The sequence below is a fragment of the Eucalyptus grandis genome, chromosome 4 (genome assembly GCF_016545825.1).
Source record: "Eucalyptus grandis isolate ANBG69807.140 chromosome 4, ASM1654582v1, whole genome shotgun sequence".
Lineage (NCBI taxonomy): Eukaryota > Viridiplantae > Streptophyta > Magnoliopsida > Myrtales > Myrtaceae > Eucalyptus > Eucalyptus grandis.
The window spans coordinates 23,024,053-23,036,960 of record NC_052615.1 but is presented as its reverse complement, the minus strand read 5'-3'; the positions used below and the strand labels follow the sequence as shown (position 1 = coordinate 23,036,960).

At 39.2% G+C, this 12,908-nt stretch overlaps 2 protein-coding genes across 3 annotated transcripts; both read left to right on the top strand.

Annotated features, from left to right (window-relative positions):
* Positions 1-806: 806 nt before the first annotated feature.
* LOC104442836 ((-)-germacrene D synthase) lies at positions 807-3,653 on the top strand. The gene is made up of 4 exons (XM_039310818.1): positions 807-947; positions 2,306-2,594; positions 2,775-3,150; positions 3,380-3,653. Exons 1-4 carry the CDS (start codon positions 807-809, stop codon positions 3,651-3,653), a joined length of 1,080 nt encoding a protein of 359 aa, XP_039166752.1.
* Positions 2,782-4,650, top strand: LOC104442834 (probable terpene synthase 2). Of its 2 annotated transcripts, XM_018872045.2 has the most exons (5): positions 2,782-3,150; positions 3,380-3,598; positions 3,688-3,826; positions 3,917-4,165; positions 4,274-4,650. In XM_018872045.2, exons 3-5 carry the CDS (start codon positions 3,725-3,727, stop codon positions 4,487-4,489), a joined length of 567 nt encoding a protein of 188 aa, XP_018727590.2. In that variant the 5' UTR covers positions 2,782-3,150; positions 3,380-3,598; positions 3,688-3,724; the 3' UTR covers positions 4,490-4,650. The 2 variants fall into 2 exon arrangements, with proteins under 2 accessions (XP_018727590.2, XP_039167006.1); XM_039311072.1 differs by having other exon boundaries at positions 3,380-3,826.
* The last annotated feature ends 8,258 nt before the right edge of the window (positions 4,651-12,908 follow it).

The following is a 12,908-nucleotide window of genomic DNA, read 5'->3' as shown; positions in this document are numbered from 1 at the left end:
CGATCTTTTGTTAAAAAATTGTTCCCTGAAACAGAAATAGAAAAACATAAATAGTTTTTTCTATGTCTGTTCCTTGGAACAATTTTTGAACAAAAACGTTACCAAATGCACTCTAAGTAGGCGATTTATGTCAAATTGATATGCTCTATACGTTTTATGGATAGACTCAACCTGTCACAAAGAGATAATATTGCTCGGTATATATGAAAATGTACAAATTCCCCGAAAGAGAACCCAAGATCTTGTTGTGACTCAGACAACTAAATCCAAGAACCTAGCAGGGCCAATCGACCACTGAGTAGGCAACTTACGTCAAAATGATATGCTTCCTACATTTTATAAATAGAAGCAGCCTATTAAAAAGAGCTAATTCTCACCCAGCATTAATGGAAGTATACAAATTCCCCGAAAGATGACCCTAGATCTAGTCATGGGCACACAAAATCCATTAGTTCATAAAAAATAAGTTTTCGTGAGTCATTCTGATAGAAAATTAAATCATATTTACTACATCTAAATTTACTAATATCCGATGTTGTATAAAGACGGGTGAATAGGACTGATTATATAATAAGGAGAATATCTTATTTTCTCCTTGAAATAATCTTCACTCGCGTTAATATTCATTAAAATGTGATTGGTTTGCTCTAAAAATAAGTCCAAAAGTGACAAGGTGGCTATGAACATGTTGCCTATAAATACCCATCAAGTGTTGATGTTCTGCAACACAGCGAAATCCTCTCCTCAGTCTTCAATTTGCGTATTCGTTCGACATCCACAGACGAAGGACAAAACAAGTGGGGAGCATGTCGTTTCAGGTTTCGGCAAATCCATCTTCTTCTCCGAGTAAAGGGAGAAGTGGCGGGGTTGAACGCCCGTTGGCCGAATATCATGAGAGCGTATGGGGCGATCATTTTATCAAATACGCTTCCCCCTCCTACTCAACGGTTAGTAATCCTTCTTTATGTCTACTTCCTCCGTTTTCTTGCAATTGCATTTTGCTGACTTAATGAAAGTCTTTGTGTCTGCGATAATTGATAGCGTCAGAGATCTAAGGGTCCGTTAGTTCGGAAAAAAAAATCCTGTTTTTGGGAGAGTGTTTTCCAACTTTTCAGTGTTTGGAGGACAGAAACCTGATTGATCTATGAAAAAACATTTTTCATGAAATTGAAAATGACAAATTTAAATTGAGTTAAAACAATTTTCCCTTTGACTAGAAAGAAATCGCTTTTCCTAAACCACTTAACAAGTGAAAACTAACCATTTCATGGAAAATAATTTCCTTTATTATTAAATTTTCGATGATACACACGTAGCCAAAATTTAAAAAAAATTCTTAGCCTTCCCACGAGGGAGAAAGAGAATGCGGATACAGTGTTCTAGTTTCTTTGGTTTAGGACAAAGTCTTAGCAGCATGACTATATGGTTGGCTTGATTATTTCCACCGTAATTCAATTGTCCATTCAAGAGAAGTAATAAACAATCGTACTGGATTTGACTTTTAATCTGTCTTTGCTTTCTCGGGCATTCGGCTTTTGTCTAGATCTCCATTCTTTTTATTGATTCGACTATCCCACCTAGGTTTACGAATTTCTCTATCAATCTATTACCTTATCTTATCCTATCAGTTTCCTACGCGTGATCCTTAATCGATCTAGGAGTTGTTCTCAGGCGTCCTCGTAAAATGAAAATAAAAATGGGTTCTTACATGCTTCCAACCCATTACTTGGATTAAAAAAGAAGAAGAAGGTAGCAACGAAGAAAAGAAAGAGCTATACCATGGTTTTTCATTCTCTTGATGAATGAAGTTGATCAATACCGTTTTGGCTGCCAAATCATTTGAATTAGGTCTGCCACATTAGGCAGTTCCCTCGCTGTGTGTCACGTTTAATTTCTTCGTAACTCAAGAGTTTGATTATGCCAAACATGGTCATGTTTAAACTATATCATATGCACCCGATGTATGCAACAGTCCCTCCTTCAGAAAGATCAATTGTACTCCACCTAAATGGAATGATTTGGTCATCGATTATTCAATTTTAGAGAATAATGTTAGATTTTGTCTCTTCAGAAGTTTCAAAATGAAATGATTTGGTCTTTATCATTAATTCACTTTTCTAAAAGTACATGCTCGTCGTATTGATGAGCATGCACAATTTGCCTTGTTTTCATATCTTTTCATGGGTTTGTAACCAAGATAACGTGATTATTATTTTTCACAGTAACTTTACTTTCCTTTGAGTCTTTTGAAATGTACGTATCTCATGCTTGCTTCTATTTACAATGGCATATTATATATGTGCAGAAGTTCAAATTCCTCGGAAGAGTGGAGGAACAAGTTGAGGAATTGAAAGGAGAGGTGAGAAAGATGGTGACTAATGCCATGTATAAGCCTTCACAAATGCTTCACTTGATTGATCAAATTCAACGCTTGGGAATTGACTACCATTTTGAACGAGAAATAGATGAGCAACTAGAAGGAATCCAGAAAAGTTACTCACAACTTGACCATGGAGATTTTAAGGGAGATGACCTTCACATGGTTGCTCTTATGTTTCAATTGATGCGACAACAAGGTTTCAATATTTCATCAGGTAAGTCTTAACCTAAGTGAGCCAATCCAATAAGTTACCCATAAAATTCTTTCTTTGGAAAATTATTATTGCTCATTCAAGGAGAACAAGTGAAAGAAAATCCAGGACATTAGCTAGGTGTATTGCCTTCCTAATTTCTAATCGATTACCTATTTTTTCTCATGTTGTTTGGTCGCACAGAGGTTTTTAACAATTTTAAGGACAATGAAGGCAACTTCAAGAAATCACTCATCACAGATGTGCCCGGATTGCTAAGTCTATATGAAGCTTGTCATTTAAGGTGCCATGGCGATGCTATTTTGGAAGAAGCACTTCCTTTTGCTATAACTCACCTTGAGTCAATTGATGAAATGAAAGTAAGCACTAGTCTCGCGAAACAAGTGAGTCATGCCCTAAAGCAGCCACTTCGCAAAGGTTTGCCGAGACTTGAGGCAAGGTGTTATATTATACTCTACCAAGAAAAGCCTTCACATGACGAGGTATTGCTCACCTTGGCTAAACTAGATTTCAACTTACTGCAAGAGCAACACCAGAAGGAACTCGGCGGGATTACAAGGTCAACTAACTTCACATGATAGTATAATCTAAAATTAGCTTCTAGATTATGTTTTAACAACATCCGCTTTTTCTAGTTGTGTTTTCCAATGGTTTACTTATATGGTTTCAATTTATCCTTCTAAATAGTGCTTTTGAAAGTCCTTTACAAGTCAAAAAGATGAGTTTAAACTATGCGAATTCATCGGGCTAACGTACTTCCAATAATGCTCATATTCATATAAATATAGGTGGTGGAAGAATATAGATGTTGCAAGGAAGTTCCCATTTGCTAGAGACAGGATTGCGGAGTTGTTCTTCTGGATGGTGGGAGCATATTTCCAACCGGAGTTTGCAATGGCCAGAAATATACTTACCAGAGTGACTGGACTAATTTCCATTCTCGAAGATATTTATGATGCTTATGGCACATTGGAGGAACTTGGACCCTACACCGAAGCAATTGAGAAGTACGTCATCCGCATTCTTTTTCTCGAACTTCTGAATTTGATCAAGTATGTGTAGAGTAAGTGCGTCAATTATAAGGAATCGAACTCAGGTGGGATGTTGATGCCATGGATGGACTACCATAGTACATGCAAGCTCATTATAAGGAGCTTCTCAATCTCTATGATGAAATTGGGAATGATCTAGCCACAAAAGGAAGATCATACCGCCTTGCCTATGCAAAAGAAGCCGTAAGCATCGTCGGCACATTTTACATGCATCCAACACAAATTTAATTTTTCTTAGGAACCCAACATTCTTGTTCATGTTCAATTTCTTAGATGAAGAAGCAAGCGAAAGGGTACTTTCATGAAGTCAAATGGTTCCATTCCGGCTACACACCAACACTAGAGGAATACATGCCCCTTGCATTATTAACGACGGGATATGAAGCATTATCGATCACAGCACTTGTAGGAATGGGCGATGTGGTTACAAGAGATGCTTTTGAATGGTTGCTCAGTGATTGCAAGATTTTGAGGGCTTCACAAATCATATGTAGGTTCATGGATGACATTAGTTCTCACAAGGTATAATAAAAAAAAAATCATCCTTAAATGTTCTAATAAAATTAGATTGACCACCATTTGATCGGAAAATGATGTTGATCTGATCATGCCAATGTTGTTGAAATATAGTTTGAGCAAAAGAGGGGACACGTAGCATCTTCGGTGGAGTTGTTGATGAAAGAAAATCGCATCTCGGAGCAAGAAGCTGAGGAGGAACTCCAGAAACGAGTTGTTGATGCATCCAACCGCAGGCCCAATGTCGGTTCTCACCTTGATTCTCAATCTCTCACGGGTGATCGATGTGTTATACACCAAGGGAGATCATTACACCCACTCCAAGACTAAGCTCAAAGAGCATATCACATCACTCTTTGTTAGTCCCCTGCCGATTTGAAATTTGAACGAAATATCATTACACCAATGTTGTATTGAAAATAAAGGGTCTATCAATCATGCCTTTGAACTCTCTATTATTCTAGAATGCATGAGGAAACATACTTTCAAAAGTGATGTGCGTATCCATAATTTCTCTTTTGCCTTCATAAGTTCTATGGATCTTATGATTTGTAATACTTCATAAAAATAAATAATTCACCTTACCTAATGGATTGTAACTTTTCTATAGCGCAAGGTGATTATCCTCACTCATAGTAAGTTATCTATAAAATATTCTTTTGCAATTTTTATTTAAAGGACATAAGTTCTTTTTCCGAGTCCCATGGTTGTAATATTACACAAAAGTAGGAATCTAGCTAAATTAACAGAAATTTATTTTATGCTATTGTTAGTAAAATAACTAATTGCTCATTACACTTCGTAAATTTTTTAACATGTGTGTCAGCAATTTTCCTTAATCATCGTATTTTTCTTAATCATTGTAAATTTCATCAACTTTGCATTCATAAGTTTCCTTTAATGTCATTCAGTTGCAGCAGAAAATCGGTTTTGCAAAGCGCGTCTGACGGGATCAAGTTTCCTTAGGATCTCAGATTGCTAATTACCTTTCAAGCTACATTGCCAATACTATCTTGTGGCTAATAAGATCAAGTTATACAAATGAAAAGCCCTTTATTACTGTGTAGTGCCAGTATGTAAATTACCTCTTTGGATAAGTTAATATGCTAGTTTATTTTCAAAAAAGCTGCGGATTTTTTGTCGTGTGAATACCCTGTTGTGAGCATATTGATCTCCCTCCTGTCTCTTGGATCCAGCTAAAGATTGTAGCGTGTCTTTTGGGACTGCTATAAACATCCACAAAATTGAGAGGTTTTAATTTTGTACACCTGGTTGATGATCTTAGAGAAAGAAATATTGCACTTTCTACCACTTTGAAATTTGTTGGGCTACCATTCCAATCAACAATGATATGATAAAAGGGAGAAAATTAATCCCTTAACCTATGCATCTGTCTTCCAATTTCAATTGACAACGACCTGGTATTTTCTTTTTTCCCTTGTGATTTAATGCTATAGGAGATGAGCAAGTTCATAAACCACTGCAGCGAAGTGAAAGCAGCCACTACTACTAACAAGGAAGGCGGTTAGCTAAGCATTGTCAAACCACCATTCGTATTTACTGCCAATGAAAAGAAATAAGTCACTGTTGGCATATATGTATGTATCTTTTCCTGAAGGCTAAAGAAGGGAAATTCTGTAACTAAAGAGTACAAAAAAAAAAAAAATATAGTAATGGACTGTGCCATCGCTTTTATCACTTTAATTGCATCTTAGACATCGTTTGAGCAGGATATCACATTTTTTGTATGTTCTATCGTAGAAGCATTGCAGTGGTTTGAGCTCCATATGAAACTATTGATGACTTTGGTGAAACCTTCCTGAGTCATTCTTCTATTCTGAAGGGTTTGTTATTAGAGAAGTTTATGATCAAATAGTGTAATCTAGTTAAATTGTCAAAGATTGCGAAAAATTCAAAGCATTTCTAGATCATGAAAGAGCTCCCTGATATTTATAACAGTAAGATTTGGTACCTGATTATGGATATTCAATTGACCATGATGCATCTCTTGAAATTGCATGTTTACATGATCAAATAGCCATAGGTTTAAGAAATAGTTAAAGAGGTTTTTCATATATAAAGATAACGTATATCTTTCCTTGGGACATATGTGACCATGCTTATTATAATAAAATTACTCTCTTTTAATTGAGAAAGATCCATTTGATGTGATTTTTTAATTTATAAATTTGTTAATACATCTCTTTTACATTACTTTTAACGCACAAGTAAAAGTTATAGTCATTATTTTTTTTCCAATTTTAAACAAAAAAAAAAACCACTGGGATTCGCCCCAGTGGCCACTCTTCAAACATGGAAGGAGGAGGTGAGGGGTTCAAATCTCCACCTTCTCAGGGGGGGATGGGATGAGGACACGTAAGTTTCAAGAGTGGGTTTCAACTCCCATGCCCTGCAAGAGGCAGGACAAAAGTCTGAGAGTGAGTGTAGTGTAGGAATAGAGTAGGACAGACAAAAAAAAAAGTTAAAAAAAAATTCAATCGGCACACCAAAGGACTTTTTAAATATATGTCAACCAAGCATGCATTTCTCCCAAATTTGCATCCCAGGACAAATTTTAATTACAGTTTACCAAACAGTATTTACATTTCGCCAAAACTCCTTCAAGCTAAAGACCTTTGTGTTTCCCCAAGTACATTTTCCCAAAGCCGAACCAAACATGGATTGGAGGAATTCAAGAGAGATAAAGGCGAAACGGTTGTTACTAGGCTGAGCTCGCTGGTTGCCCAAATTTTCATTAGCTAGCGAGCTTTGGTCACATAGTCAGAGGCATTTTTGTCTAATAACAATAATTTCTTGAGAGAAAATTCTCGAAGCTCTTCAGAGGCAGTTTTACCTGAACTTGTGTATGGTTGTTGGAATGTATCCACTTGAACAAGTTCCTTACTTTTTGACATTTGAAACCTGCACTATCACAGGTTCTAGGATTGATTTCAGGTTTTACTCTAGTTTCACCTGTATTATTAATTGAATAATTACAATGAATCATTATATTTAATAATCATCACATACTGTTAAAATCCATTAACCACAATTTATATTTAAACACATGAAGAATATGAAATATTAACATAATAAAAGTCTTGATCATAAAATGGAAGTTTAGACTAGTTGTTCCAAATTATACACTCAATATTGGATGTTATAGAATATCGCAAAATTGACTGAAGACATAGACCAAGAAAAACATAAAAACTCATTTTAGGTTCCAAGATTTAGGTTCCACCTAATCTGAAACTTATTTGTTGAAACAGATTCCCAAATTTTTAGAACTTGGAACAAGATAGATTCCCATCGGTATAGTTCTTCAATTCCCAGTTCTACCCTGTAATCATGCTCATTACTACTCCGTAGTATCCCAACCAAGCAAAATGAATAAATGATGAAAATTTAAAATCTTGGAGAGAGAGCTTGCCAATTTGCATCAGCTCTAGTAAGAAGAAAGAGAAGGGGCGTCCGTTAAGGAGAAGAAAATGGGGAGGGAATGAGAAGAAGCTCTTTTGTGTGTGCATGGCACCGAAAGAGAAGTCATTAAGGGATTTTAATGCAATAAACTTGAGGATTCGACTAGGAATCGACTACTCGACTGTGCTCATCTCCAGAGATCATTACGGCATAGTAAAGATCAATTAGAGATAAGAGATAGGTCAGTTCGACTGAGATGTGTGGTTAAACGTAGGTGATTTCACCAAATTGAAAAATTCTCATCAATCAGCATTGTTAGGGAAATCCCTTATGATGTTTTGAAGATGACAAAATAAATCAAGGCTACTAACATATTTAATGGTTGAGTAGTAGACTATACAGATGATAGAACATGTAAATGATATTTTCAAAGTCTATATTTGGAACAACCAGAAGACATACTCTATGCTGAAGCAGAATATGCTCAGGCTTACGTCCAGATTGTAAAGTATATTTCAATCTGAAGATACTCTGGCTCTATTTTAGTCTAAAGACACTCGAACTCTATTTCAGTTTGAAGACTCTCAGACTTCACATCTAGAATGAGACACGAGTTCAAAACGTAGCAAATTCAGAATGAAACAACTTGACATAACGTAATACAAACCCCAAACATATAACGACTAGTGATCTAGTTTGAATTCTACATCAAGATAGATTTGATTGACTCAATTTAGTTGATTGACAATTGGATATTGAAGACAAGAACTTTCTATACAAAGAAGCTCTACTTATGGAAACCAAAATTATGTTCATATGGACGATCATAATCAATTTGGGATTCTACTTTTATCACTCAACGGCTAATAAATTTTCTAGATACGAGATCTATTCAATGGGTAGATTGGAAGACGATCCTCTAAGATATTGTCCAACTGCTAGTTTGGAAGTGCAGGAATATTTAATGAGATCAAAGACCGATGAGCAAATAAGAGACGGAGTATAAAATTTATAATTCCAAAGTCTTAGTGACCTTTGATTATACACTTATCTTTGGTGAGCTTAAACGTTTGTGATCATGAGAGAAATACCAAAAGAGTGACTTAGTGAGATAGTGTGATCTACCACTAAGTATTTGCACTCAAAGTTGTAATCTCTTGTTGATTGCATAGTGGAATCCAGCTAGAAGACTGTTAGTTTGGGAGATTGGATGTAGGCTTGATCTAAGCCGTACCACTATAAACCTTGTGTTCTTATTATCTTTCCTGAACTCCTTTATTTTGTTCGTAGTTCTATTTAACTGCTAAAGTCTGATCTCGCTCAAAGTCTGCTACTCTTCAAACTCAGTTTCAAAATTGAAATATTTCTACTATTCTTTGCAAAAAAAATTCTTACACCTATTCACCCCATCTAGGTGTTCAAACTAGCACTTTCGTTTGGTAGTGTTTTACTTCTAAGCTAAAGATCTTTTATGGTTAGTATCTTGGCACCAGGACTTATAGAAGGGCAAAGCAACACCAGACTATCAATATTTTGATGGAGAGGAATACAATGCATGGAAGAACAAAATAAAAGCATTCCTAAGATCCAGAGATCCCTTGCATTGGGATGTTGTGGAAAAAGGAATAAATCCTACTGTTGCATCTACATCACATAAGAATGGTAAAGACAAAGCAACCAAACCCTCCGCTCCTATGTCTCGGACAAAGATGTTCAAAAGAGAAGCTCTTGATGCAAAAGCCATTTATTCTTTATATTGCGCATTGTCTCCTACTAAATATAACAGAATCTCTTCATGTGAAACAATAAAAGAAGTTTGGGATAGACTTCCGGTCCGTTCGTTTCACGGAAAATATCATGTTTCCGGAAAACATTTTCCTGGATGTCATTTTCCAAGAAAATGACTCTATTTTCCGGTGTTCGGTCGAAACCTAAATTTTGAGTGGAAAATATTTTCCACCGTTCGTTAGCTAATTTAATTATTTGAGAAAATTATCAAAAATTGAATTTTATTATTTTTAATTAACCAAAAAATTAGTTTTATTTTTTATATTTTTTTTAAAATGAATTTTTAATTATTTGTATTTTAAAAAAATAGAATTTTTGATTCTTTATTCTTTATTCTTTCTTTTTCTTTCTCTTTTTCCCTTTTTCTTTTCCTTCCTCCTCCTTCTACCTCCTCCTTCCTCCGCGGCTCCTTCCGCCGCCGGTGATTCTCAATCCACGACAATCGGCCGGCTTGCGGCGGCGGCGGCGTTGGCTCGCGGTAGCGAAGACTTCCTCGCACCGATCGGAGGCGGTCGTCGCGCAGGTCACTTTTCGTTTTCCCCCAATCGCCTTCTCCCTACCTCCCTTTCTTCCTCTGTCCGGCCTCGGGGTTGACTCGGGGATCGGCGATCGGGTCCGTCGGCGAGACAACCGCCTTCCGGCGAGGAGTCGGTTGGTTTCCACGTTGCGGTGGTTGATCCTCCATCTTACGCGGCTGCACCTACCCCCTTTCTCTCCCTCCCTCCTCTCCGTGTCGGAGCTCACTTTGTCGGCGGGCTCGCTTGGATCGGGAGCCCAAGCTCCACCACCAGATCGGGCGAGCTCGCGGCTCGCCGAGCCCGACAAACATCGGCGAGCTCGGGCGAGGCCCGAGCCCCGCCCGGCTCGCTGGATCCGGCGAGGCCCGGGCTCCGCCCCAAGCGGCGAGCTCCACCTCGCCCGATCCGGGCGAGGCCCAAGCTCGGCTTCGCCAAATCGGGCTAGGCGGAGCCTCACCGGCTTGGGGCAAGGCTCGAGCGACTCGTGGCCGCGGTCGGTCATCGACTCGCGGCCGCGGTCGGTCGCGGCTCGCAGCTCGCGGCCGGTGGCCGGCCACCATCGTGGCCGGTGGATCGCCAAGGCTAAGGAAGAAAGTTGAAAAGAAAAGAAAGAAATAGAAAAGGAAAAAAAGAGAAAAAGAAAGAAAAAGAAAGCATAAAAAAAAATGTGTTAATGAAAAGAAGGAGAAGTTATGAGAAAGTTGAAAAGAAAAGAAAGAAATAGAAAAGGAAAAAGAGAAAAAAAAGAAAAAGAAAGCATAAAAATAAAACAAAAATGTGTTAATGAAAAGAAGGAGAAGTTATGGAAAATGTTTTCCACTTTTGAAAAGTGGAAAACATTTTCCTATCCTTAAAGGTTGTTTTCTTAATGATGGAAAATATTTTCCTTGAGTAGTTTATTTTCCGTGAAACGAAAACCGGAAAATCTGGAAAACATTTTCTTGGAAGTTGTTTTCCGTGAAACGAACGGACCCTTCTTCTTACATATGAAGAGATTGATTGTGTAAAAGAGACAAAAGTAAACTTCTTGCTTGGCCAATATGAATCATTCATGATGAAGCAAAGAAAGTCGATTGGAGATATGTTTAGTCGTTTTACATAAATTGTAAATGGTTTAGCATATCAAGGTCAGTCAATTTCTTCCCCAGTGAAGGTCAACAAACTTTTGTGAGGTCTCTCAAAAGATTGGAACCATGTCAAGACCTCAATCTGGGAGACTAAGAGGATTATGCCACTTTCCGTTGATGAATTGATTGGCACTCTTCAATCCTACGAAATGGAACAAATTGTTGATGAAGATCCTAAAGGTAAGAAGTACATTGCACTTAAATCTAAGGCTAATTCTGATGATACAGGTTCAGAAAATGACATGGATGATGAAGAACTTGCTTTTATGATCAAGAAATTCAAAAAGCTAAGTAGAAAATGAAGGAAATTCGATGGAAGAAGACAGCACAAGTAGAATTGGCAGAGAAGAACAATGAAAGAAGATGATGAGTAAGGAAATATATGCCTAAAGGCACATTCAAACTCAAACTCAAATTCGAAATTAGAGTCTGACTTAAACATAGGGTGTGTTTGGAAAGACTTTTGGGGAAAGTATTTGGGAAAATGCAAAGGCCTTTGAGTTGAATGTGTTTTCCAAAATGCAAATTGTGTTTGGTAAATTGTAATTTAAAAGCTCTTTATGAAGTACCTTTGAGCAAAATGGTGTTTGGGGGACAAAGGACTTTTGTGAAAAAAAAAAATATCAAAAGAAAAATAAAAAAAATAAAAGAATGAAAACCAGCAAGGGCCGGCGGCATCCGGCGGCCGGCGGCGACCCGCGGCGACCTCCGGCGACCCCGATTTGGGCCGGCGAGGTCGCGCGGCCGTCGTCGCGACCTTCGGCGACCCCGGATCTGGGCCGGCGAGGTCGCACGACGCCGTCGCGACCTCGGATCTGGGCCGGCGAGGTCGCGCGACGCCGTCGCGACCTCCGGCGACCCGGATCGGGTCGGCGAGGTCGCGCGACGCCGTCGCGACCTCCGTGACCCGGATCTGGGCCGGGAGGTCGCGCGCGTCGCGCGACGCGCCTCCGGCGACCCCGGATCTGGGCCGAGGAGGTCGCGCGCGTCGCGCGATGCCGCCTCGACCTCCGAGAACCCCGATTGGCCGTCGCGAGGCTACGCAACCCTCGCCCGAGGTCGGGGGACCTCGGCGACGGTCGCGCTGGGTCGCGCGACCTCGGCGACGGCCGCGCCCGGGTCGCGCGACCTCGGCGACGGCCGCGCCTGGGTCGCGCGACCCCGATCGGCCGTCGCCGAGGCTACGCAACCCTCGCCTGAGGTCACGCGACCTCGGCGAGGGCCGCGCCTGGGTCGCGCGACCTCGCCGGATGTCGCGCGACCTCGCCGGTGGTCGCGCGACCCGAGCAGCTGCCGCCGGAGCCACCCTCGACGGAGAAGATGAACAGCGCTCCTCACAAGGGCAAAAAACGGAAAAACAAAAAGCTCGTAAGGATAATTTTGGAAAAAAAAATATGAACAGTGACACCTCGAAGCTATCGGAAATTTGAAATGCCCAAGGCGGGGTACCCGCCTTGGGCTTTCAGCCTTCAAAATGCAAGTTTTGAGCTAAAGATACTTGCAAATGTTTTTGCCAAACACCCATTTTTAGCCCAAAGGGCTTTGGAAGCCTAAAGTCGCTTGGAAAAGCTGAATCCAAACGCAGCCATAGACTTAGAATCAAAGTCTGACTCAAACACGGACTCAGAATCCGATGAGGAAATCGAGGTAAGTCATTCAAAAATTCCTACTGAAGTTCTTAAGTATATAAATGAGCTTTGCTCAAATCTCAAATCTTCTCTTAAAAGGATCTCTGAACTTAAAAAGAAAAATTCTTGGCTTAGGCAACATGATCTTTCTCGAAAAGAAAAGTTTAAAATTTTGCAAAAAGATTTTCTACAAATGAAAGAAAGTCGAGATTTACTTGTCAAAGAAAATGATTCTTTAAAAAAGAAATTTTCAAAGGGTTCAAAA